The sequence below is a fragment of the Schistocerca gregaria genome, chromosome 7 (genome assembly GCF_023897955.1).
Source record: "Schistocerca gregaria isolate iqSchGreg1 chromosome 7, iqSchGreg1.2, whole genome shotgun sequence".
Lineage (NCBI taxonomy): Eukaryota > Metazoa > Arthropoda > Insecta > Orthoptera > Acrididae > Schistocerca > Schistocerca gregaria.
The window spans coordinates 241482672-241509293 of NC_064926.1; the positions used below are offsets into that span (position 1 = coordinate 241482672).

General features: G+C 40.1%; 1 protein-coding gene across 1 annotated transcript; it reads left to right on the plus strand.

The window, feature by feature from the left end:
• Positions 1–26622, plus strand: LOC126281532 (transaldolase). The gene is made up of 6 exons (XM_049980579.1): positions 1–184; positions 6482–6605; positions 17976–18083; positions 18618–18749; positions 20661–21034; positions 26158–26622. The coding sequence occupies exons 1-6, from the start codon at positions 88–90 to the stop codon at positions 26328–26330; spliced, it is 1008 nt and encodes a 335-aa protein (XP_049836536.1). The 5' UTR covers positions 1–87; the 3' UTR covers positions 26331–26622.

Here is a 26622-nt window from a genome sequence, read left to right on the forward strand (position 1 = left end):
TACCTTGCCGTTCCCCTACTTGTTGCTATCCAACGAGGTGGCGTTGGTGAGAAGTTAGTAATATTTAAGTGCCGGTATTTGGGGAAAATGTCAGAACCGCAAGCAAAGAAAGCGAAGATGGCAAGTTCACTGGCACAGCTGAAGAAATATACAACTGTGGTTGCTGACACTGGTGATTTTGAAGGTAATTCAGTTGCAATACTGCATGTCATGTTATTCAAATGCACTTTGAATGACTCTGTTCTTTTGCGTTGAGCGAACACTTAAGTGATACCGAAAACTTTTCTACGTTTTTGACTATGAAGAAATTTCCAACTTTTTTTTTCGTTTGTAGCAGAAGGAAAAGTACACTAATGCCCTGAGGGCACCAGCAGGTTCCTGCGGTCATGCCGTCTTTCGAAATACCTGGGCGCGCCAGTGAAAGTACATCTTATAACTAGGTTGCGTGAAGCGATATATTGCGCGATACGGGAATTGGATCGAACGCCACACCTCGGATATTTTGAGGGATACTTTCCGATGTTCAATGAATTACTTGTGTTCGGCTCTAGTCGCCAATCAATGCTACAAACAATTCTCATTCAAAATGTTTCGGAAGAAATTCGAGAAATCAGTTATTTAAATTACTCAAGAAGTTCCAACATAGTCCTACTATATCGTAAACATTAATAATTTGACACACTCGTACATTTGAGTGAGTGAGCCAGCCATCCTTCTTTTCTGATGCTACAGCCCAAGATGGGCACTGGCCTCATCAACCTTCTGTCTTCTCCAGCACTCTCTCTACCTCCTTTCTTCTAGCTGACTCAGTTCTGTTTCTACATCATCCAGCCAGCACAGTTTTGGTCTCTTCACTGAGTGGTTACCCTCTGTTACAGTTAGCTCCTTCTTCAGCACTTTATTCTCTGCACAAGTCCAAACCATTGCTGCCTTTGTGCCATTAAATCTGTGGTGATTGATGGTTTTGTGCAGACTTCATATAGTTCTGCATGGGTCCTAGTTCTCCAAGTACCATTTCCTTATACTACCCTATATGTCTTGCACACATACTTCCTGTTATGATCTGTTGTGTTACTGTCCACATTTTGGACCCATATTTAATAGTTGGTTTTATAATCTTCATAAACTGTCATCTTCAGCTGTCTTGAAATACTGGAAGATAGCAACTTGTTAAGGGAGCTGTAATAGTACTAGTTACCTGCAGCTGTTCTTGTTCTTATCTTTATTAATACACTATTATGTTCTATACCCATTGCTCCAACACACTTAAACTGGTTTAATAGTTCAAGGGCCTGGATTTACTATCTATGATACACAAATTGAGGAACTAACAGTGATAAAGTTTATTAATTGTCAAAGTAAACTTTATTGATATGTATTTGCTATGATTTTTCTCTTCCTTTAGTGTTATTTAATGAGATTCCTTCAGCAACTTATGTTCCGATCATGTTTTGTTTTTTCTTTTCTTATGACCAGACCAAGGACAGCCACTTTGCAATCCAAAACTATATGATTTTCCAGCTGACATTCTCTGCTGTTTCTCCTAAGCATGGCTGTCCTCAGAAAATGCCATGTTCAGAGCTTTCCTGTTGTAAATAGTACTACCTGTTTTGCTTGGTAATTTTTGCAGACAGCTCCCAGAGCCAAGTTAAATAAAGCTGGTAATACAGAATATCCTTGCTTAAGTCCTTGAAATATCAGAAAAATTGGTGCCATTAGCTTCTGTTTTGCAGTTGATGTTGCTTAGGGTCATATTAATGAATCTCATTAGCTTTACTGGTATCCCTAGCTCCTGTAATGCCTTAAAAAAAGACTTTTCCTGTTGACACTGTCGTAAGATGCTTTAAAATCCACACATAGCTGATCCACCATCATACTGTACTTATAACACTTTTCCACTATTAATCTAAGAGTGAAAATCTGGTCTTTACTTCCTGAACCTGCACCTTCTGACAGATCAGAATCGTAAGCAAGACTGGGGTACTAACCAAGGTACTTGCTCCTTGCAGTCCTTCCCATGGCCAGCCATCCTTATACAGGATTTCCATGACTTCCCCTAAGTTGCTTAAGGCAATTGCCGGGATTGTTTCTTCAAAAGGGAAAGGTTTCTTTCCTTCTCCATCCCTCCCAAATTTGAGGTTCTGCTTGACCTCGCTGTCAATACTAATCTCCTCTTCACCCTCCTTGCAGTCGGTACCCTGCCACCTTAAAGATGTTGTTTGCTAGTGCCTCACTTGATAGTGCCCTGTTCGTGAGGCACTCCTGGCTTATATTTAGAGCGGAAGAGATACTGCACTTGTTTCTCGCAATTTGTTAGCATTGCTATATATTTAATGTGACACTTCTGGATGCACCGTCTGGATTACATTAAACTGCAATAATAATACAGCAATAAAATAGACATAATAACAACATGTAAAGTAAGAAAGTAAGGTATCAGTGTTGTTACAGCTGTAATGACATTGACTTGCAAGTCATGCAGGCATTGTTCTATGTCTGTAAATTGGGGGAGGGGAGGTGGGTAGAAAAGAATCAGTTATGTACAAAGAATATTCTGTTTGTAGGCTTAGTGTTTTCATGGCTACCATCAGCAACCTATCTTGTTTTGGTCATTGAACATACACTCCTGGAAATTGAAATAAGAACACCGTGAATTCATTGTCCCAGGAAGGGGAAACTTTATTGACACATTCCTGGGGTCAGATACATCACATGATCACACTGACAGAACCACAGGCACATAGACACAGGCAACAGAGCATGCCCAATGTCGGCACTAGTACAGTGTATATCCATCTTTCGCAGCAATGCAGGCTGCTATTCTCCCATGGAGACGATAGTAGAGATGCTGGATGTAGTCCTGTGGAACGGCTTGCCATGCCATTTCCACCTGGCACCTCAGTTGGACCAGCGTTCGTGCTGGACGTGCAGACTGCGTGAGACGACGCTTCATCCAGTCCCAAACATGCTCAATGGGGGACAGATCCGGAGATCTTGCTGGCCAGGGTAGTTGACTTACACCTTCTAGAGCACGTTGGGTGGCACGGGATACATGCGGACGTGCATTGTCCTGTTGGAACAGCAAGTTCCCTTGCCGCTCTAGGAATGGTAGAACGATGGGTTCGATGACGGTTTGGATGTACCGTGCAGTATTCAGTGTCCCCTCGACGATCACCAGAGGTGTACGGCCAGTGTAGGAGATCGCTCCCCACACCATGATGCCGGGTATTGGCCCTGTGTGCCTCGGTCGCATGCAGTCCTGATTGTGGCGCTCAGCTGCACGGCGCCAAACACGCATACTACCATCATTGGCACCAAGGCAGGAGCGACTCTCATCGCTGAAGACGACACGTTTCCATTCGTCCCTCCATTCACGCCTGTCGCGACACCACTGGAGGCGGGCTGCACGATGTTGGGGCGTGAGCGGAAGACGGCCTAACGGTGTGCGGGACCGTAGCCCAGCTTCATGGAGACGGTTGCGAATGGTCCTCGCCGATACCCCAGGAGCAACAGTGTCCCTAATTTGCTGGGAAGTGGCGGTGCGGTCCCCTACGGTCTTGGCGTGCATCCGTGCGTCGCTGCGGTCCGGTCCCAGGTCGACGGGCACGTGCACCTTCCGCCGACCACTGGCGACAACATCGATGTACTGTGGAGACCTCACGCCCCACGTGTTGAGCAATACGGCGGTACGTCCACCCGGCCTCCCGCATGCATACTATACACCCTCGCTCAAAGTCCGTCAACTGCACATACGGTTCATGTCCACGCTGTCGCGGCATGCTACTAGTGTTAATGACTGCGATGGAGCTCCGTATGCCACGGCAAACTGGCTGACACTGACGGCGGCGGTGCACAAATGCTGCGCAGCTAGCGCCATTCGACGGCCAACACCGCGGTTCCTGGTGTCCGCTGTTCCCTGCGTGTGATCATTGCTTGTACAGCCCTCTCGTAGTGTCCGGAGCAAGTATGGTGGGTCTGACACACCGGTGTCAATGTGTTCTTTTTGCCATTTCCAGGAGTGTATTAACCTGTGTATACTATATTTATTCAGAATGCTGTTATGGTGAATTTGATGCCTTTAGCTTCTTTTGAATGGAGGAAATTAGCACAAAGATGGGTTTACAATGACTTTTTTTTTTTTTTTTTTTTTTTTTTTAAGTAGGTCTAATGATGCTCACTAGTTTCTTCCTTAATGACAGCATGCAACTGTCTCCTGCAGAATGGCTCCGTAGCTCGTCCAACTATGAAATACGACATTATTGTTAGTAACTAATGGTCTGTTCAAATGGTTTTTTAGGCTCCTCAGTAAGTGCTGTACTATATACCTATGTACAACGTGCCCTACCTAAGTTAATTTACTGGTGGTGAAGAAGCCCAGAACTTTAAAACCTCTTATGTTACCCAGCACTCAATTATCACTGAGGGAATGTCGCTCTTTGTTGTGTTTTCATTTGTTTTCATCTCATTTGCATTTAAATGATTCCTCTGTCTTTTGGATAAGTTTATCTGTTTGTTGTACTGCCTTTTCCTATTTGTAGGCAACATTATGTTGCAACTTCTTCTAGCAGGAGACTAATCCATCTGTTATAAACATAGGATGTTCATTAGCCATAACATTGTTTTTGCTAAGGCGCTGAGGTAGTGACCTAATCCATCAAGGAGCAAAATCACATCTGTAATGACTTGGAATGTAAGAAATGGGTGGTGATAGAGTTAAGCATTTTGGTCCATGTAGAGCAGGGGTGTACGGACTTGATGGTACCACGAGCTGCAAACCCCTTGCTTGGACTTGGGTAACAGCTGCAAAAAATGTTAAAAACATTGACATTTATTTCACAAATATTCATTGTATGTTTCACAAATATTCATTGTATTTAGCAGATACATTTACACCAATGTATTTTCATAGAAATACTATTTATCCAATTTAGGTTGGCAAAGAGCGCTAATGTGCTGCTTCGTGGACTTGGGTAGGCGCACCGGCCCCGGATCAAATCCGCATGGTGGACTACCAACGGGGGCCGGTGTGCCGGCCAGCCTGGATGTTGTTTTTAGGCGGTTTTCCACATCCCACAAGGTGAATATCGGGCTGGTCCCCCAAGTCCCGCTTCAGTTTGCATGTCTCGCAGACATTTGGAAAAACATTTGCACTATTTCATGGTTTACACTAGACACAGACAACTGGGGTACACTAATTCCTTCCCGAGGGGTATGAGGTGGCAGCAGGAAGGGCATCCGGCCACCCCCTTAAAATTAACCCTGCCGACCCTGTGCATGGTGCGGAACAAAGAAGCAAAAGAGGAAGACTATTTATCACAATTTAATTTAAAATGTGACACTGTTACTTACAAAATTCCTGTGACGTTTGGCTCAAATTTTGTCATGTAAAAGTGCAAAATTGACTCTAAATTGTCCTTCATCAAGTGGTTCAAATATTTTGATTTCTTAATGTTTCTTATGGAAACAGTTTGTTCATATATATAAGTTGATCCTAAGAGCGTAGCGCATTTTAAAAACTTTATCTACACTTATCACTGTTTGTATCATCCAAGTGATAGAAATTTAGTGGATTTACTTCATCAAATTTAATTTGCAGTGTCTCGTGGTATTGTATGTTGATGAGTTCCAGCTGCACTGCTTCTGGTGCATTTTCAGGCAAAATGACAGAATGGTTACTAAATAAATCTGGCAATGGCTTTCTTTTTGGTTGGCTGTTATCCTGTATCTGTGGGCTCAGCCTGTTAAATTTTGATGTGGATTGTTCATGATATAGTATGGTCAAATATCCTCCTGTCGTCACTCTGTCCCCCCCCCCCCCCCTCCCCACTCTCCTGGGACATGTACCCCATCTGTTTGCACAGTATGTTAGCCATGTGAGTATGTTCAAGATGTTTGTGAATCTGTAACAGCCGGGATGCTGGTACCGGAGAGGTATTAACCTAGTTGGGTGTAGGAAAACTGCTTTCACACCACGTCCATATTGGCTGGCACACTGATCCTCCTTAATCTGCTGGGGATGATTTGACCTGCAGGCAGTGTCCCTACCCATTGCCTGAATTCCAAAAGTGGCATGCTAATGTTTGCAGCCATTGAGGCACGTAAATGTAATAAAGGATTTACCTTGTGGAAAGTCCCAGAAATCGTGTGTGTGTGTGTGTGTGTGTGTGTGTGTGTGTGTGTGTGTGTGCGCGCGCGCACCACTATTGTCGTGCTATTATTTGTTGTTGATGTTCATTTTCTTGCTACTATAAGTTAAGAAAATGAAATTCCTTTTGGTGTTGGTGTTTGTGGTCCAGGTTTAAAACCCAGGGATCCTTTCTGGTACTCATGTTATTTAGTGTCCCTTTCTCTGCTTCCTCACATAAATTCCTTGTTTTAAGTATTTTGATTTATTATTTCTATTTTGTAGTGTTTCCAAACATTTATTATGATGTAAATTTATTGCTAATTGATGCTATTATTCAGTAAATCTCATTTACAGCCATGAAGCAGTATAAACCAACAGATGCTACAACAAATCCCTCTTTGATGCTTTCGGCAGCCAACATGCCACAGTATAAGCACCTAATAGAAAAGGCAGTGGAATATGGAAAGAAGGCTGGCGGGTAAGCTATTTGGCCTTGCAAGCAATGTTGCATAATGATAGCATGACCTAGAGATAAGAATGTGAAAGATTGACTGTTTGACCTCAGATGTAGTAATCAGACTTCAAATCTTCAGAGTGTGAACATTCAGGGTGATAGCATTACTAATATGAGAAAGGAGAGAAATAATCTACACGTGATTCAGACGTGCTCATGCTGTTGACGGTTATGGTCATAATGTCGTAATATCCTTGCAGATCTACATGTATGAAACAATTAAGACCTGCTTTTTTTGTGTTGCTGTTATTAGAATATTTAGATCTGTCTTCTAAATTCTTCATTGTACTAAATATATATAAATAGTTCCACAGAACTTTAAATAATCTACGTTTCCAGGCCTTAGAGACCATATTAAATTTGCGAACTACATGGTTATCATTTTCAACCATCACTTGTAATTTGTTGGTTGCTTAAAATTCAGGTGTTAAGTGTACAGTATTTTACGTCTATATTCTAATAATTCTGTTGCTCACACTGGCTGTTTAAGTTATTAATGTTAACGGCCAATTACTTGAAATTTTTAGCTCATTTAATTTAAGAATGGTAACTTGGGAATTGAATTCAATCAAACATTTAAACAAACCATTCACACCATGCCTAGAGGGAGGGGGGGGGACTAAACAAATATTTGGTTTTATAAATATGCACAAATAAAATAATTTGCAAAATAACTTTTTTGTGTATGTTTGTACTCAGTCACAAACTTAAATGTTATATTTTACAAAGTAAATATTTTCAATGTCTAGTGTAGAGACTGTACAGTCATCTATTTCAATGCAAAGTAGATTGAAATATTCGCTGGTTCACCGTGTCATGCAAAATTCGTTGTAGTCTGGACCCTGAAAGTATTCCCCAAGTGATGTCTTTGGGGGAAAAAGCTTCTATCATAATCTAGTAAATGTGGTCAGCAAAAGAAATACAGTAAAGTTGGGAGCTTTGAGCAATGTAGTGAAAGCAGCCGAGAAAAAACTTGACAAAATGACAAGTCCTGGTAAGAATCACAACACATTAGATACTGAATTTGTAGACAAAATAGCTGCCTAGTACTTATCTTAAAGATTCAAAACATTTAGTATTACTGACATACACAAAAGTAGTAATACTAGCTTAAATTTTGAAACCCACAGCTTCTTCGTCGGGGCAGAGAGAGACAAAGGTTGATGAAGACTGAAGAGGAAGATCGGGTCACTCGTGCCCTACAATGAACAAAACCCAACTGAAATAATGAATTTAATTAATGAAAAGAGAAATACGTACATTCAGCAAATCAAATATGTGGAAGGAACAAAATTGCAAAACAGGGCAGGCAGGAGTAGAACTGCAGATATGTACAAACATGATTGACTATGAAAAGGAGATGTAGGACATTTGGAAGCTTTTGGAGGGGGAAAAAAAGCAGCTGTATGAACAGATTCCCCACCCCGCCCATTTTGCTGATGCTTCCCTGTGATGCTGCTAGTTACCCTTTGGTATTTGCTGGTCGCTGAACTACCACAGTCTGCTAAGTAGGTGTGCTGCATACTACCTTCCCCAGTAACTTTATAGTGATTTTCAACAAGGAAATGGTAAGTGATGTGTTTAAGTGAATAAAAATGGTTCAGAAGTAAATCTGTTACTTCAGTTGGCTCAGTTAATCCCTTTTCATGTTGAAATTATGGGCAAAACAAAAGGCATACAACTGCTGTGGAGTGTCTACGCCCTGGTGCCTCTTGGGGCATAACCAGCACAACAGGGCACCTAGCATTGCCAGGAAGTGAGGGCAATAATTTTGCAAAAGTTGTTTCCCATGATGTGTTGCAGGTTTAGAGGTAATATTGTAGAAGAAGAATAGAAAATGATGTACAGATTTATTTATTTTTATTTTGGGGAGAGGGGGTGTTTTTTTAAAGGGGGGGGGGGAAGGGAGAAGGAGATTTAAGAATGATTAAACAAGGAAGTCAAAGCATTTGGAATAGACAACACTACCTTGCTACCTTGAATTATTAAGATCCTAACAAGAACCAACAAAAACAAGTGTTCCATCAGCTATACGAGATATGAGACAAATGAAGTTCCTCGATGTAAAGAAGTATGAAATGGTTCCACTTTCAAAGAAATCAGGTGCTGACAGGTTTGAATACTACTAAAACACCTGTTTAATAAGTCATTGTTGCAAAATACTGACAAAATATTTACAGAGGAATTGGGGGGGAAAAACTGGTTGAACCTGGCCTAGCAGAAGATCAATTTGGCTTTTGGAAAAACCAAAGCAGTACTGCCCATATGGTTTTCCTTAGGAAATATATTGAGAAAAGATGAACTTACCTTGACAGCATTTTTAGATACAGAAAACAACATTTCTGACTAGTGTATACTCTTTAGAATCCAGAAATCGCCATGATACAACACAGGGATAAAAGGTTATCTGCAATTTGTACAGAAACAAGACAAAAGTTAGAGTGGAAGGTGATAAAGTGAGGCTCTAATTGTGAAGATGAGACAGTTGTAACCTACACTATTCAGTAGAAAGTATCTGTGCATCTATGACTGGCACCAGTGTGGGGAGTGTCCACCCTTCACATTTATGATGGCTTTAAATCTGCCGGGCTCACTTTCAGTAAAGTGGCTGAATGTCTCTGGAGAAATGGCAGTCCATTCTTCTCGGGGCCAAAATCAGGGAAGATAGTGATGTTTGATATGGGGATGTTGAGTGAAGCTGATGTTCTAACTTATGCTGATGGTGTTCCATTGGCTTCAGGTCAGGACTCTAGGCTGGACAATCCATTTCAGGAGTGTTATTGTCCACAAATCATTGCCTCACAGATGTTGCATTATGGCACAGTTCATTGTCATGCTCACACAACCATTGTTCTCAAACTGTTCATCTACTGTAAGCAGTACACACTGCTGTAAAATATGTTAATATCCTTCCACATTTAGCATTTCCTGTAGCATAAGAAGTGGCCACACCATAACCATGAAAAATGCCCCCATACTGATGGCAGGCAACCTTCTCCAGTCATTCACGAAAGCCAAACACTTCCATCGGATTGCAATAGGGAATAGTGTGATTCGTAAGGACCTGCTCAACCGTTTCCCCCCACCTTTTTTTTTTTTAAAAAAATAAATAAAAACTCCCTGCACAGTCATTGTGTTAGCAGAATTTATGGTGGAAATTTGGAAGTAACAAATGATAACTTTTGCATATTTCATGTGATTTTGCACAACCACCCTCCACAATGCTTGTTGGTCTGCGTCTGTCAGTACATGAGGTCTGTCATGTTTTCATTAATTCTGTTCATTTCTTTTTAGTTTCCACTTCAGTCACATTACCAACTGTCAACTTAGGCAGCTTTAGAAGGTTGAACTGATTCTGATAAATGTTACTCAGGTGACTTTTAGTTAGTCCATGTTTGAACTCATTGAACTCTCCTGACTGATCCATTCTGCTGTTACAGCTTCTCTGCATAAAACACATTCCTCTCGGCCATCTTTTATGCTGGTGGGGTCCACTTCTCATAACATTTGATTATAATTTCCAGATTTTATAGGGTTGCCTAATTACATTTGATGAGATATTCTGTTCCCAGTTTTATTCAATCTGTACACTAAGCAAGCAATAAAACACCAAGAAGGATGCTGTAATTCTGTTAGATGTCAAATGGCTTAAAAGATTAGTTGAATTGAATAGCATGCAGGGAGGAAACAAAACAGGAACTTAGATGAGTAGAAACCAGTGGGGGAGGAGTGGGGGGGGGGGGGGGGGGAGTAGTAGTGATATAGGATGTTAATTACCACTAAATATTTTTTGACAGTGTAGAAGAGAGCATTCCCTTAAAGCGAAGAGACACTTCATTTTGGTCACAGGACACAGAACCTACAGTTGCATACAATGTTATTGAGGAAGCAGATGGTGATTGCATCTACAGGATTTTGCTTTTTGCAGGCTTGTGAAGCAACAATCCACATCTTCGGACACACACAAAAATAGTATAAAATATTCCAAAAATAGTGTTGCAGTGATGACATTGAATAAAATGTGCTTAGTCTTCCAGTTGTCAAGTGGTTAAAAAGCAAAGAGCTTTTGACCAAGCAGTCCTTGGCTACTGTCAAATGGAATAACTGGCAATGGGTTATGGTTACATCCTTATATACTCTGGCTGCCAGCTGTGACATAACTGCTGTTCGCATAATTGGCCTATGTTGACTCTGTGGTGGATGCACCTTCTTCAGATTTGCGGTTGCTGAATTTGATGCTGCCTGAGCTGTTGTTCACTGTCTCTGTTAAAGGTGTTGTCAGTGATTTTCATCTGAATGGGCTATTAGATGCACTCCAAAAATCTAAACAGAATTGATTTGTTGTGCTTAACTCTGTGTGCAGTAGTTCACCCATAAATTAATTATAAGCAATTGCTAATATTTGCAACAGTATTCCACAATGTTTCACAAGATCTGTGCCTTCACTACTTATGGTAGAAACGTATTACACTTCTGTCGTACAGGAAATTACTTGCTCTTTCCAGTGCCACAATCGTGATTTATGTAGCTGTAATCTGTTTTGAATTGCTGGCAAAACTACCGGTATGTACATTTATAAACAACTAATTGAGAAACCCAGCGGGGCCCACATCGTCCCCTGTGCTCCTTGTAGTGTGGGTGGGACCCCATAATCATCTGCATATGGGGACACCGTCTGCAAAATGTTGCGGATGTAGTTAGTAGCAACAAAGTAAGAATTTAAATGTTGTTCATGATGTGGCAGGTCTTTATATGTCCACTGTTTATGACATATCTCATAAGCATCATAAAATGGTACAGTAATGCACTTGAATTCAGTGGTATACAGGGTGAGCCACTAACTATTGCCACCACGAATAACTATGAAACTGTGATAAGAGCTGAAAAGTTTATGGGACAAATGTTGCATGGGACAACGGGGGCCATAATATGACTTGGTATTTTATTGCTAGGCGCGGTTGCATCAGAGATATTTAGATGAACTTTGTTTTTTTAAATGGGATGCTATAGTTTGGTACTTACTTTCCAATAGCGGCTATCAAGTCAAATCCAATTATGTGTAACAGTAAGGTCTTGAAGGTCAACGAAAGTCACAAAGGTGGCATGAACGTCCATTTACAGAAAGTGTTCAATGTGATGACCATTGGTATGAAGGCAGTTTTGCAGTCTTCTTATGACGAATTGAGTAGTATTCCTGATCACACTGGCACTTATCGAAGCACATGTTCAGACAATTCTCTCTGGCATACCTTCAGGTGTAGTTAGAACTTCTTTATAAACAATGTCTTCTACGAATCCCCAAAAGAAAAAATCCAGAGGCACCAAGTCTAGCGAATGAGCTGGCCCCGACACATATCCTTCGTATCCAATCCGATTTGGGAATTGTCTCTGCAACTCATTTCTAGCAATCAGCAAAAACTTGTCGGACACCTATCGTGTTGACACTACATTCTGTTCCTTGTTCATAAAGGTATTTCTTCTAATAACGGACCTAATGTTTCTTGCAGGAATGTGGTGTACTTCGTACCATTAAGATTTCCTTAAATGAAATAGGGCCTGTAATTCTGTCCTCCAGAATACCACATCATGCATTCACTGAACACAGTGTTTGGTGTGCAATTTGCTGCAGCCAACATAGATTTTTGGTTGCCCAATAATGCACGATCTGCAGATTAGTATTTCCATGGTTCGTGAATGGAGCCCCATTAGTAAATAAAATCAAATGTCATCCCATTGAATCCGAAGTAGAGCCCATCGGCAGAATTCTATGCGATGCATACAACCTGTACCAATTAATTCTTGGTGGAGACTGATATGGTAAGGATAATATTTATGGTAATGCAGAACACGAACAACGCTACTCTGACTTGTGCCAGATTCCCTTGCGATTTGATGCAAACTAACACAAGGATCTTGAATCACATTGCCAAGACTACCAATTTCTGTTCCCTCATTCGTAACTTTCCTTCACTGGATATGTTCATGGTGCATTTAAGATCCAGTTGTTCTCAATTTATCCTACATATGTTTAAATATATGATGTGTAAGGTGAGTACGTTCAGGATATCTTTCAGCTTGTAAGTATCTAGCTCTCACTGAATTTCGTTTTGCAAACGAGAAGCATATCGACTAGTTCTTCGAAGGAATACATCATTCACATTCGCTTGATTCGACGATACTAGTCTTACCATTCCTATTAGTGTTATATTGCCAAATTGTCGAATGGTATTAAGATTTCAATGGCTCATTAGATGGATACGCTGTATTTGGCGAATATTTACTATTAGCACAATATACAACAGAGAATTGCCAGAGCATGTGCTTTGATAAGTGCCGAAATGATAAGGAATACCACTCGATCCATGATAAGAAGATTGCAGTTCTGCACTAATCCCAGTGATCATAACTTTGAACACCTTCTGTAAATGGACATTCATGCCACCTTTGTGACCTTTGTTGACCTTCAAAGACAAATAATCCTGAGTTAATAACGAGCATCAAAACTGATTCAGGGATTAGTGAACACAGGGCTGTCGTAGCAAGATTGAATACTGTAATCACCAAATCCTCGAAAAATATACCTATTCAAAAAAGCAGATACAAATTCACTTAATGCCTTCCTAAGAGACAATCTCGCCTACACTGCAGTCTGAGTGGTGGGTTGTAGTATATTTACATTGCTCAAGACCTGAGTCTGAACAAGCACACAGGGACAGGGGACTGCTAGTTATCAGGATCTCAAATGGTTTAATGTGTGCTGGAGGCCCTTAGAGAATTAGTGTGTGGGACTGGAAAGAAGTCCAGTGTGCACTTGGCATGCCTTCTGGGAGCCTCGTCAGAGATGTGGAGCGGGCCCAGACAGCAGCGATCAAGGGTACAGGGTGCAGTCCTCTGCAAGTTGTGGCTTAGGTTGGCACCAAATGATGTCTGCTGCTTGGTTTCTGAGGCCATCCTCAGTTCGTATAGGTGCCTGACTGGTCTTACACCCAGTGTGCAAGTGGAGCTCACAGTTTGCACTATAATAGCCAGAATTGATTGGGGGTCCTTCAGTTTCGAGTGGAGGGCCTCAGTCAGTTTCTGTCGAGTCTGTGATGGTCTTGGCTGCAGATTTCTGGATCTCTCCATTGTGACTTGCAAAATTTTAAGACTCACCTTGATAGGTCAGGGTTGCACTATGCGAAGGAAGCACCGACTTGGGTGGCAGAGTGCCTGTGAGTGCCCATGGTTTTTTTAGATGGTAGTTTGAGGTCATGTGATTGTCAGTTGATAAAGAGAGAACAAAATTGGGCAGGATACACACACGCTTAGATTCTGAAAATTGTGGAAGTAAACTGTTGAAATATTTGTAACTAAGTTGCTGAATTTGCTGCCTTCTGGGAAAGTTATCATGCTCAGATTATTCTTGGAACTGAGTGCTAGCTGAAACCAGAAGTAGAAAGCTCTGAAATATTGAGTGAGGCATGAAATGTGTATCAAAACACAGTTTCGAAACCACAGTGCAAAAAAATTGAGGCTGAAATTGAGTGTGACAGAATTTATTTGGACACTTGTGAAGGCCAGATAACACTGTCCATAACATCACATCCCATCCCATCAGAACTTTATCCAATGCATTTCAAATGGAGCCATCCACATTGGCCATCTTGTCAGGTTTCCATCAAGGTTTCCCGGGAAGAAAGTTTTGACAATTGATGTCATCCACCCGTTCATCACGTGGTGCCTGTCATATTGGTTGAGCTAATTGTGTAGCCTCTGCTATTGCTGTTTTGACAGTTCGGTAAGCATGATCTGTTTTGTTTGTACATTGCACCCTTGTGTCCTGCTTCGGTGCTCCCTTCAGAAGCTCATTCAGTGGAGCTGTTATTAGTGTAGACTGTTTGAATCCATCGTAAAAATTAATGATGTTGAGAAAATAATGTGGCTCCTGAACTGAGACAGGAATACTTGAGTATAGATTCCATTTTATCTTTAGGAGGTCGGATGCCATGGTCATAGATTGTCCAAGAAGTTTTGAGTGTAATGGGGGGGGGGGGGGGGGGGGGGGGGGAAGCTAGAAAATGAGTAGGGGAAAGAAAATACTCAATCTAGTGATAGCAAGAGTCTGTAAAGTGAAATGGAAAGAAACCTAGGAAATCAGTAGTAGCTGTAACAGAACAAGCTGTTACAAATAGTTAGGTAGGCTATAAAGAGTTTGTATCAAGAATTCAGTGAGTAAGACTCTCATCAGAAATGAGAATAAACCACAGCCGACAGGAATAGCGCTGGTACCCATGCTGACATTACAAGTGGGGAGAGAGAGAGAGAGAGAGAGAGAGAGAGAGAGAGAGAGAGAGAGAGAGAGAGAGAGAGAGAGACTAAGCAGGTGACCTAGTATATGAGATGGAAAAACTAAATAATGAGAGATTGAACTACTATAGTAGAAAGTGGGTAGTGGGAGAATAGGGGCTATGTAGGAATGAGGAGAGAGACTCCTCAAGTCCTGCTGTGAGTTTGAAATAGTTGCTGCTGCCTGAGTAAACGCATTGGTAAATGTGAGATTGTTGATACATGCAGGATGGCTATAATTAAACTTTTGCTACTAGAGCCAGTGTTGGCAAAAAAACTATTTATCACGTGGGTGCCCAACTGTATATATTTATTGTGTGGGTACCCAACTGTATAAGAATGATGACCAGGCTTTTTGCTGCAGGCAGGATTTGTGTCATTGCTAGTGTTGGGGTTGTGCTTTACCATTAGATGCTCGTACTGGTTCAGTGTGACCTCAACAGCTACGTCTATACTCTGCTAACTACCAGAAGATGCATGGCAGACAGTATATCCCATTGTACCAGTTATTAGGTTTTCTTCCTCTTTCATTCACGTATGGAGTGTGGGAAGAATGATTGTTTGAATGCCTCTGTCCCTGTAGTAATTATTCTAATCTTACCCTCATGATCCCAACATGAGCAATATGTAGGGGATTGTAGTGTATTCCCAGGGTCATCATTGAAACTTTATTAATAGACTTTCTTGGGATAGTTTACATCTGTCTTCAAGTGTGTACCAGTTCAGTTCCTTCAGTATCTGTGACACTCTTTCGTGGATTGAACAAACCTATGACCATTCATGCTGCCCTTCTCTATATACAATAAATATACCCTATTAGTCCTATCTGGTACAGATCCCACACACTTGACCAATATTCTAAGATGGGTTGCACGAGTGATTTGTAAGCAAATCTCCTTTTTAGACTTATTGCACTTCCCCAGTATTCTACCAATAAACCAAAGTCTACCACCTAGTTTACCAGCGACTGAGCCTATGTGATCATTCCATTGCTTATCCGTACAAAGTGTTAAACGCCAATTCCAACAGTGACTCATTGATACTGTTGTTGAATATACATTTGTTTTCATTTTGTGAAGTGCACAGTTTTATATTTCTGAACATTCAGAACAAGTTGCCAGTCTTTGCACCACTTTAAAGCCTTATCAAGATTTGACTGAATATGTGTGCACCTTCTTTCAGATAGTACTTAATTATAGACAACTGCATCATCTGCAAAAAGCTTTTTTTTACTATTAATATTGTCTGTAATGTTATTAATATACAATGTGAATAGGAAGGGTCCCAACATGTTTCCCTGGGGTGATCTCGGAATATGTTCTAAGGCTATTGATGACAAGGCTATTGAACAGTAGTTTTGTAGATCCCTTCTATTACACGTTCTGTAGACAGGTGTGAGGTGTGCTGTTTTCCAAGAACTGGGCACGATGTTTTGTTGAAGGAATCTGACAGATTACAGTTAGAAGAGGGGTTAACTCAGGTGCAAATTCAGTAAGAATCTGACAAGATTCTAATGGGCCTTGGAGCTTGTTCAATTTTAACGATTTAATTTGTTGCTCAACACCACAGCCACTAATATTTATTTCAGTCATCTTTTCAGTGATATGAGGATTAAATTGGGTCAGTTCCCCTGGGTTTTCCTTCGTAAAGGAACATTTGAAAACAGAGTTAAGAATTTCAGCTTTTGCTTTGCTACCCCCAGTTTCAGTTCCTGTCTCATTTACTAGGGACTGGCAATAACTTTGGTGCCACAAATATTCTTTTAAGCTTGGGCCATAGTTCCTCTATATGCTCCTGCACTGTGCTTAAAGTTTCAAGTTTCTCATTGAAATATGACACTACTGATTTTTCATTAAATTTATTGAATATATGTATCTTTCTGCATGGTTTTTGTTGTCCCTTGTACTTTGGTTAATCATTTTTCTCATAACTGTGTCTTGGCCACTGATACCAGTTTCGATGTGGACATTCTCAAGAGGTCAGGTTTTTTTCATTGCCATTAGATCCACTAAAAGTCCGTCATGAGGGGGGGTTCCTATCTGTTGTAGGTGGTCTTCAGAGAAGGCATTTAGTAATGTTTCACAGGATGCCTTATCATGCCCACTGCTAATAAAACTAATTTTTCCCAATTAATTGTTGGATTATTGAAGTCTCCACCAATGATTACAACTGAGATTTACTCTAAAGTTTGCAGTTACATCAGGAGGTGAATCGAGTGGGTGATAGGATCCACCCCCTGATACTGAGTCTTGCCCATACCATCTCACTTGCAGCTTTCATTTCTTACTATACTTATAAAGCTGTTTTATCGAAACAAAAGCAACAGTACTCCTTCTCTTACCAAGAATCATTGCATTAAGATAATATGGAGTGGTTCCTCTTTCCGCACAAGGACTGAAGAACTTGCTTCAGAAGTTTGAATTAATTGGTGATTTGGAAATTGTTCCTGGCTGATGGCCTATTGTATCAAACATTGTTGAGAGTTACTATTGATATGGCTGAGAATGCTGGACACAGTGTTTGATCTCCAAGCAGTGCACTAGCTGTGTCACTACAGCTGAACATTCTATGTGATCCACTGTTCGATAACTGCTGCGAACAATTGTGACACCCACCTGTGGTCACTGTTGTCTCCTGGTGGGATGAATACGTGATTTGACTGCATGAAATAGTTGTGATTTCAGTGAGGCAAGATGACAGCATATCTTGTCTTTCAAATTTCTCTGCTGGGCCACAATTAGTGGGTTGTCGTGGAGCAGAAGAAATTACAAACAGCTCTGATCGGTACTTAAAATTTTTCCTTTTATTTTGTTTTACTGAGATCCATTTATTTTGTGGACGTAGGATAATGTGGGCACCACATTCATGTTGAAGTCACCAATGCCCTTGGTATTTGTAATCAGTGGAATTCTAAATTGTGTTATGCTTTTTTTTTTTTTCCTCCAGACAAGGTGACATGTAAAATTTCAGTAGGTCTGTCACAGGTTTAATTTATGCTTGATATTTCAGGTCAGTAAAAGATCAAGTTGAAGCAGCAGTGGACAAATTATTTGTACTATTTGGTGCAGAGATTTTGAAGATCATACCAGGACGTGTTTCCACAGAAGTAGATGCAAGGTAAGACATTTCAACATACATTTTTCAAATGATTTTTGTCGTGTTTTTACTGTGATCTTATGAAATTTAGCTCTTGTGTTTGAGTGCTTCCCTGAAATTTGTTAAAACTTAATATTGTAATTCTCAATCAACTACAGTCTTTAAATGTAATGAGAAAATAGTGTCACTGAATCTTTGAAGCAGTTTCTAAAAACAATTTTATTCCAGTATGCACTCATAACATTTTTATGTTAGTGTGTAAAATGAAAATGTCAGTATAGTAAATTCCCGGCAATAATCGTACAAAAAACATTATTAAAAACAATTGATTTGATATAGAGTTCACAACATGTAACCTACAAAATATTTAATGCAATTTCTTCTTGATTTAGTTGTGATTAGACAAATGTCTGTACTCACCTTACAATCAGGTGAATGTGAGAGATCCATATATTGTTGGTTTTATAATTTTATAACCAAATAAAAGAGGGATGTAGGCACTTCATACGTGATGACTACACATGTAATTCTTACTGAAACATTGTTAAATTTCAGGTTGTCTTTCGACAAGGAAGCAAGCATAAAAAAAGCAAGGCGACTCATTGAACTGTATGAGGAAGAAGGTATAAAAAAGGATCGCATTCTTATTAAACTAGCATCCACATGGGAAGGCATACAAGCAGCAAAGTAAGAATGACTACTAGAAAATTCTTTTTATGACTCCTTTATATACACACACACACACACACACACACACACACACACACACACACACACACACACACACACACTGAAGAGCCAAAGAAACTAGACTAATATCGTGTAGGGACTTCACGAGCACGGAGATGTGCTGCAACACGATGGTGACTTGGACTCGACCTAGTGTCTGAAGTGGTGCTGGAGGGAATTGACACTATGAATCCTGCAGGGCTGTCCATAAATTCGTAAGAGTACGAGGGGCTGGATATCTCTTCTGAACAGCACATTGCAAGGCATCCCAAATATGCTCAATAATAGTGTTTGGTGGCCACAATAATAATGTTTGGTGGCCAGCGGAAGTGTTTAAAAGCAAAGAGAATAGCTCCTGGAGCCACTCTGCAGCGATTCTGGATCTATGGGTTGCCACATTGTCCTGCTGGAATTGCCCAAGTCTGTCGGAATGCGCAATGGACATGAATGGGTGCAGGTGAACAGACACAATGCTTACGTATGTGTCACCTGTCAGTTATATCTAGACATTTCAGGAGTCCCATATCAATCCAAATGCACATGTCCCATACCATTACAGAGCCTCCACCAGCTTGAACAGGCCCCTGATGACATGCAGGTTCCATGGAGTCATGAGGTTGTCTCCACACCACTACACGCCCATCCGCTCGCTCAATACAATTTGAAATGAGACTAGTTCGACTAGGTAACATGTTTCCGGTTATCAATAATCCAATGTCAGTGTTGACAGAACCAGGTGAGGCGAAAAGTTTTGTGTCATGTATTCTGTAGTCATTAAGGGAACACGAGCGGGCCTTTAGCTCCGAAAGCCCATATTGATGATGTTTTGTTGAACATTTTTGCACACTGTCCCATTGAACATTTCTCTTCAGTCGCCATTTGCCCCGTTCTTTGAGGATCTTTTTCTGGCCGCTGCGATGTCTGAGATTTAATATTTTACCAGATACCCAGTACTCACGGTACACTCGTGAAATAGTCATGTGGGAAAATCCCCAGTTCATCGCTACATCGGAGATGCTGTGTCCCATTGCTTGTGCGCCAACTAGAACACCATGTTCAAACACGCTCAAATCTTGATAACCTGCCATTGTAGTAGCAGTACCGATGTAACAACTGCGCCAGGCACTTGTCTGATATAGGCATTGGCGACCGCAGTGCCTTATCTGGATGTTTACATATCAGTTTATTTTAATACGCCTGCCTATTTCAGTTTCTTTGGCATGTCAGTGTATGTGGAAAGAATGTAAAGTATTAATACACAAATTCAATTATTTTACTTTGTGAAAAAAAATTGATCACTGTCCCTTTTCAGCTCTCCATCAAAGACCACTTGTAAGATTAAATTTCCCACAACTGTTTTACCAGACTTTCATCTGAAAGATGAGAGGAACTGTTTGGGAGTAGGAGAATGAGAGGGGGAGGTTGGTTCTGTTTATTGATACTATTTCAGTGAGGTGGTGGGTAGAGTCATAGTAAAATGCAGTAAATAAATTAAACAAGTTTACAAAACATACCTATGGAGAAGACTCGCTGTTGATACTCAATTTCAATAAACTTATTACTGTGCATAAATAGGCCAAAATACCAATTGTTGAGATTTAATGTAGAATAACCATAGAAAGCTAGTTGTTAGATAAATGGGTGGATGGACTTGGGCTTGTTTGGAGAAGCTCTAAAGGAAACAACCTACAAAATCCTTATTCAACCAGTTCTTGAGTACTGCTCGTTATTCTTGAGACTCAAATATTTGAGCTTTCTGCGAAAATATATTATGTCTCTCTTTAATAAGTTTTGCTTTATAATTTGAATCTTGCAACTATTTAATGTATGCACATATAGTTTAATAAATATTAACTTTTTGATTTTTAGGGAACTAGAAGAAAAACACGGCATTCACTGCAATCTTACACTGTTGTTTTCATTTTGCCAAGCTGTTGCCTGTGCTGAGGCTGGTGTTACCCTAATATCTCCTTTTGTTGGCCGTATTCTTGACTGGTATGTGGCAAATACATCACAGAAGCAATATGAACCAGAGGAAGATCCTGGTGTGCAATCGGTCACAAAGATTTATAACTACTATAAGAAATTTGGTTACCAAACTGTAGTGATGGGTGCATCCTTCAGAAATATTGGTGAGGTGAAAGCTCTTGCTGGCTGTGACTTGCTGACAATTAGCCCCAAACTTCTACAGGAACTTGATTCTAACACAGATGAGGTCCACGAGATGCTGACGGAGAAATCTGGTGAGTAAAGCACACAGTTGCAAATGCAGTACTTCAATGTTCAGTGCATGTTACTTAAATGCCTCAATATTATTAATAAAAAGGCAGGTAAAAAAAAAAAACTCCCCCACCAACAACAAGCTTTCTTTAATGCATCTCAGGAGAGCAGTAGAGTAAGTTATGAGCCAAACGCTTCAGCATTTCTGCATGACAAAAAGTGTTTGGAAAGTTCTATTAGAAGCTGTTTGTTGTGCACTGATTAACTGGCAATAAAATTATGTTTCTCTAAAGGAGGTGGCAGAATATTTGATGGCATTTGGAGTCTTTATTAACAAACACATATAACTTCGTTTTTAAAATTGAGAGCTTTTGTAACTTAGCAGTGGAGGTCCATTATCAGGCCCAATGAACTGCGCGGTGCTGGGTTTTATTCTGCAGGTAATAATTTAGAAATAGCACAGTTAGCATGTGAAAACAGCACTTTCCTGAAGCTGTACTTGGTGCTACAATTTTCCACAGCCAACATTTATTTTCCCCATTCCGCACTTGCCAAACCATAAACATTTTTCACATTAGGGGGCATCCTAGTTTTCACATTACATACTGGTAGTAGACAGGCATAAAGTCACAATCACTTGCAGAACCATTGATTTCTTGATCCATCTGGGGAAGGTATTGGAGAAAATGGAAGTAATAGGTTGTCCATTTGGAAAGCATCCATTTCCCGTGGTTACGGGAAAGACAATTGGAATAAGAACAGTAATGTTATGGTGCTGTTAAACACATGTGTGCTAGTGTGTTGGAACTTCCAGACAAATTAAACTCTGTGCTATACAAGGACTTGAACCTTGAATACTATTTTACCAATAAGATCTTTGCTGTTGTCTTTGATGCAACTCTCCATGCTACTCCTATCCTGTGTAAATCTTTTCAGCTGTGAATAACTGCTGCAACCTACATACACCTGAGCCTGCTGAGGACTTGGGGTCTCCTCTACCTTTTACGTCCATACTTCCGTGCGCTACTAAATGTCTCGGACTATGACCTATCAGCTGCTCCCCTCTTTTACAGAAATTTTATCACAGATCTCTCTTCTCCCAATTCAATTCAGTACCTCCCATTAGTTACAGAATCTATCCAGCTAATCTTCATCAATCTTCTTTAGCAACACATTCTAAAACCTTTCATTCTATTCTTGCCTGAACTGCTTTTCATTGGCGCTTCCCTTCCATTTAAGAAAAGCTCAACACAAATACCTTCAAAAGAGATTTCCTAACACTTTAATTTGATTCAATGTTATCAAATTTCTCTTCATCAGATACGCTTTCTTTGCTATTGCCTGTCTGCATTTTAGATTCTCTGTACTTCAGCCATCAGCAGCTATTTCAATTGCCAGAGAGCAAAACTATATAATTCACTCAATTTCGTCTGCTTCAGTTAGATTACACTCCATTACCATTGTTTTGGTTTCTTTCGTTGATGTTCATCATATATCTTCGTTTCGAGACACTGACAGTTCTGTTCAAAGGTTCTTTCAAGTCTTTTGATGTCTCTCATCTTTGCCAAGGACATTATAATTCTGCCAAAGTTTATATTTCTTCTGCCTGAACTTTAGTTCCTTATCCAATTTTTTGTCTGGTTTCCTTTACAGCTTGCCCAGTGTGCAGACTAACATTCTCACTCACTTCTTAACCACTGCTTTCCGTTCATAAGCGTCAGCTCGTATACTTGCTGTCTGATAACTGTACAAGTTGTAAATAACCTTTTTCTCCCTGAATTTTACGCCTGCCTCTTTTAATATTTTGAAGAGTATATTCAAGTCAACATTGTCGAAAGGTTTCTATAAGTGTGCAAATGCTATAAATATAAATTACAATGAAATCCAGACCATTAGCTGCTTGCAGGCGTTGATAAATATCAACGGGAACAGTTGAAAATGTGTGTCCTCACTGGGACTAGAACCACGATCTCCTGCTTACACGGCAGACGCTCTGTCCAACTGAGCCATCGAGGACACAGAGGATAGTGCGACTGCAGGGATTACACACACACACACACACACACACACACACACACACTCTCACACACACACCATCTTCATGCCTTACTGATATATATGAAGATGGTATCTGCATATACGTAAGGCCTATTGGCCAATGATCTTCAGTGTGAATGCACTCACATTGCTCACTCTTGCAGGAATCGGTAAATTGATTGCCGCAAGTAATGAGTATAGTGGACAGGGGCACTACAAATGTAGTGTGTAAATAGTAAGTTGGAAATCTATTTCCTTGTGTTTCCTAAATGTTTTCAGAAACAAACTTCTCTTCCCTGAGGTTGGTTTCACCAGTTTCCCCATTCTTCTGTAAATAATTCATCCCTGTATTTTCCAACCATGACTTATTACAATGAAAGTTATTTAATATTCACACCTTTCAGCACCTGCTTTCTTTAGAACTGACATTATTACATTCTTATGAAGTTTGAGGTTATTTCATCTGTCTCCTACATCGTGAACACCAGATGAAGAATTTTGTCATTGGTGGCTCTCCCAAGGCTATTTGTAGTTCTTGTGCGATTTCGCCTATTCCTGTGGCCATGTTTGGACTTATCATATTTCAAGGCTTTGGCAAATTCTTCTTGCAATTTCATATTTCCCATCTCATCGTCATTTTTGTCTTCGCCTTTTTCTGTAATATTTCCTTAAAGTTCATTTTCCTTGTGTTCTGTCTGATTATGCCTTCCCCCTTCCAGCTTTCCCTTCTTCTCTTAGTACTAGTTTCCCGTTGAAGCTCTTAAAATTCATACAGTTGCTTCTATTTTCTCCAACGGTCTTTTTCATTTCCTGTAGGTAACATCTATCTTTCCTCTAATACATGCTTATATGGACTTTCATTTGTGTTACTCTCACTTCTTTATCAGTTTTGCACTTCCTGCCAATATCATTTTTAAAATGCTTGTATTTCATGTTGTATGCATCATTTGCTGCATTTTTATATTTTCCCCTTTTGTCAGTTGAATTAGATATATCCTGTGGTAGCAAAGGATTTCTACTGAGCCTTCTCTTCTTTCCTATGTGATAGATTGCTGCCTTCACTATTTCGTCTCTCAATGCTACCCATTCCTCTACTGCTGCCCTGTTTCATCCAATTCTTGCCTAATGCTCCCTTTGAAATTCTAAATAACTTACTTTTTTTTTTTAAAAAAAAAAAAAAGAAAGAAAGAAAAAAGAAAAGCCTGCACTGGAACTTTTCTGTCAAAGGGAGTACAGGGTGATCTGGGGAAAACCTGGGAAATTTTTCATCCGGGAGAAAACTGGAAAAAACCCGGGAATTGTTCAGAATTCCAGGAATTTTTCATTGTTTTAGTTTTCAGTTAAATTGTTGTGATTTTGACTGGTACGAACCAATACTCTAACAAAGGATATTTTTTGTATCCCACTACTGCAGAATGATACTGCAGCAACAAAACATGAACGGGGGGGGGGGGGGGGGGGGGGGCGGCGGCAGCGGCAAAAAAAGCATAAGATGCAAAGGAAATGCACCATATACATCAACAAAACAGTGCTCGTACAAGCGTCTGCCAACAATAAAGTGTGTCAAAGGCTTTAGGAACACTATTCAATGCTTTATAACAACAAATTGCCTCTGATGAGCGTGACGTGACACCTGTTTAAATTAGATTCGTTTGAGCAGTTGCGAGCGGGCTCTTGCGCATGCACAGTTGAGTCACGTATGTGTAGTACCTTCTCCCGCTTCTGGTTACGCAAGTGTGGCTGGGTGCCACTACTTAATATTGCCCCTGTTCAGAAATATCATAGATCCTGGGCTGATGCACAGAGCAGTCTGAGTTGTGGTGGGGAGGTGGGTGACCTGTGTTGAGCGATTTTTCCTCCCCCCCCCCCCTCCCCTCCCCTCTTCGTTTATTGCTCTTGCGTTAAATGATGACAACATGGATGTTTGTGGCTGGGACCTATCAAATGAATTAAAATATGTTTGCATAATTATGGCAGGCTAAAATGCGTTAATAGTTTCAGATTTTATTTCCACTTGCGATAGTCAAGCATTAATCGCCTTACAGAACAATTAAGTTATTTTTGCCGGTTTGCTAAAGAGATTTGGCTTTCATTAATCCTTTCTACTGAGGCAGTCAATTTATTTGAAACGAAGTGTTTAATTTCACACTGTTGGCTAGTTTCAACTGTTCGCTGCATTTCAAGTGCACGTCTGGCATTATGCTATAATAAAGAACCAAATATGAGTACTGGTACTCCAAGAAAATTTACATACGGATGTGCATTTTAAGCCGAATTACGCATTTGAGTATGTACACATACGAACATATGGGCTTCCTTCATCATCATAGCTGCACAAGTGCAGCGACGTCAGTTATCAGGCGCTTTCTTGCAACTACTGAAACGAACCCATTTCCAACAGGTCGAGGAAAATATTGCGAATGGTGATTTGAAAAGCGTTACATTCAAAGCAGATTTCCTTTTATGCAAGATGAACTATGTGTGAGAATGTAAGATGAATTTCTTAAATCGCAAAGTGTTAGACTCTCATTTAAAAATCAACTCTTTGAGGACGACCGTTTAGAAGAATTTCGAGCCCAGAAGATGATACATTTGCTTCATTATTAAAAATTTTACTGGTACATCTGTGTGATGTATCTTGAAGTGTAAAATGCACAAATAAAGATACATTATATGTGGAAGGTTAGCTTCTATTCCAGCTTATTAATCTTCGTGATCAATGTTATATGTAAATGCTACGTATTGATGACTTTTACAGTGCCGAGGAAGAGTATACTGTCACTTAATATGGAAAATGTGTATTTTCACCTGGGAGAAAGTGTATTTTTAACCAGGAAATCCGTTTTTTTTTTTTCCCCCCCCCTTGTCCATGTATACACCCTGGAGTATAATCAGTCTGAAAATTTCTAGCGCCCTCAGGTCTCGTCTACATGTAAATCCACCTTTTGTAAGTCTTAGTATTAAAGATAACTACATTATACTCAGCAAAATTTTAGCAGTGACATCAGGAAGCTTAAAATACAAAGATGTCTGCCTTTCAATATATACAACTGGCTGAATTTGTAGTGAATTTTGATTATTTTTAAATGTAAATCTTTTTCATTTTCAGCACGAAAGTTGGATATTGATAAAGTGACACTTAATGAAGCAGCCTTCCGTTGGATGTTGAATGAAGACCAGATGGCCACTGAAAAACTGTCAGAAGGCATCCGAAAATTTGCAGAAGATTCCAGGAAACTTGAGAAGATGCTTACTGAATACTTGGCTGCTAAAGGAAAATGATGTGTTTAATGAATTTTCTGTTTTAAGTGGCCTTGATACTTGAACAGCAGGTGGAAAATTTTCCTTATTCATTGTAAATGGGTAACAGGATTTTAAATATGTGGCATCGGTAATTTATCATTTAATGAACCTTGTTACTGGGGATGTAAATAATTCCAGTAAGGTGCTGTTGATAAAACCTAATAATGAAGTACGGTTTTAGATAAATTTATTTTGTGAGTGATGTTCTACAGTGTTACATGTTTATAAAACAAATTCTAATGTGAAATATAAACAAAGTTCGGGACCAGTG

What these genes read in the sequence shown, in the direction of transcription:
- LOC126281532 (XM_049980579.1), top strand. Translation starts at nt 88, where the DNA reads ATGTCAGAACCGCAAGCAAAGAAAGCGAAGATGGCAAGTTCACTGGCA. An exon ending in TCCACAGAAGTAGATGCAAG is followed by an intron (nt 18,084 to 18,617) that starts GTAAGACATTTC and finishes GTTAAATTTCAG; the next exon opens with GTTGTCTTTCGACAAGGAAG. An exon ending in GAAGGCATACAAGCAGCAAA is followed by an intron (nt 18,750 to 20,660) that starts GTAAGAATGACT and finishes TTTGATTTTTAG; the next exon opens with GGAACTAGAAGAAAAACACG.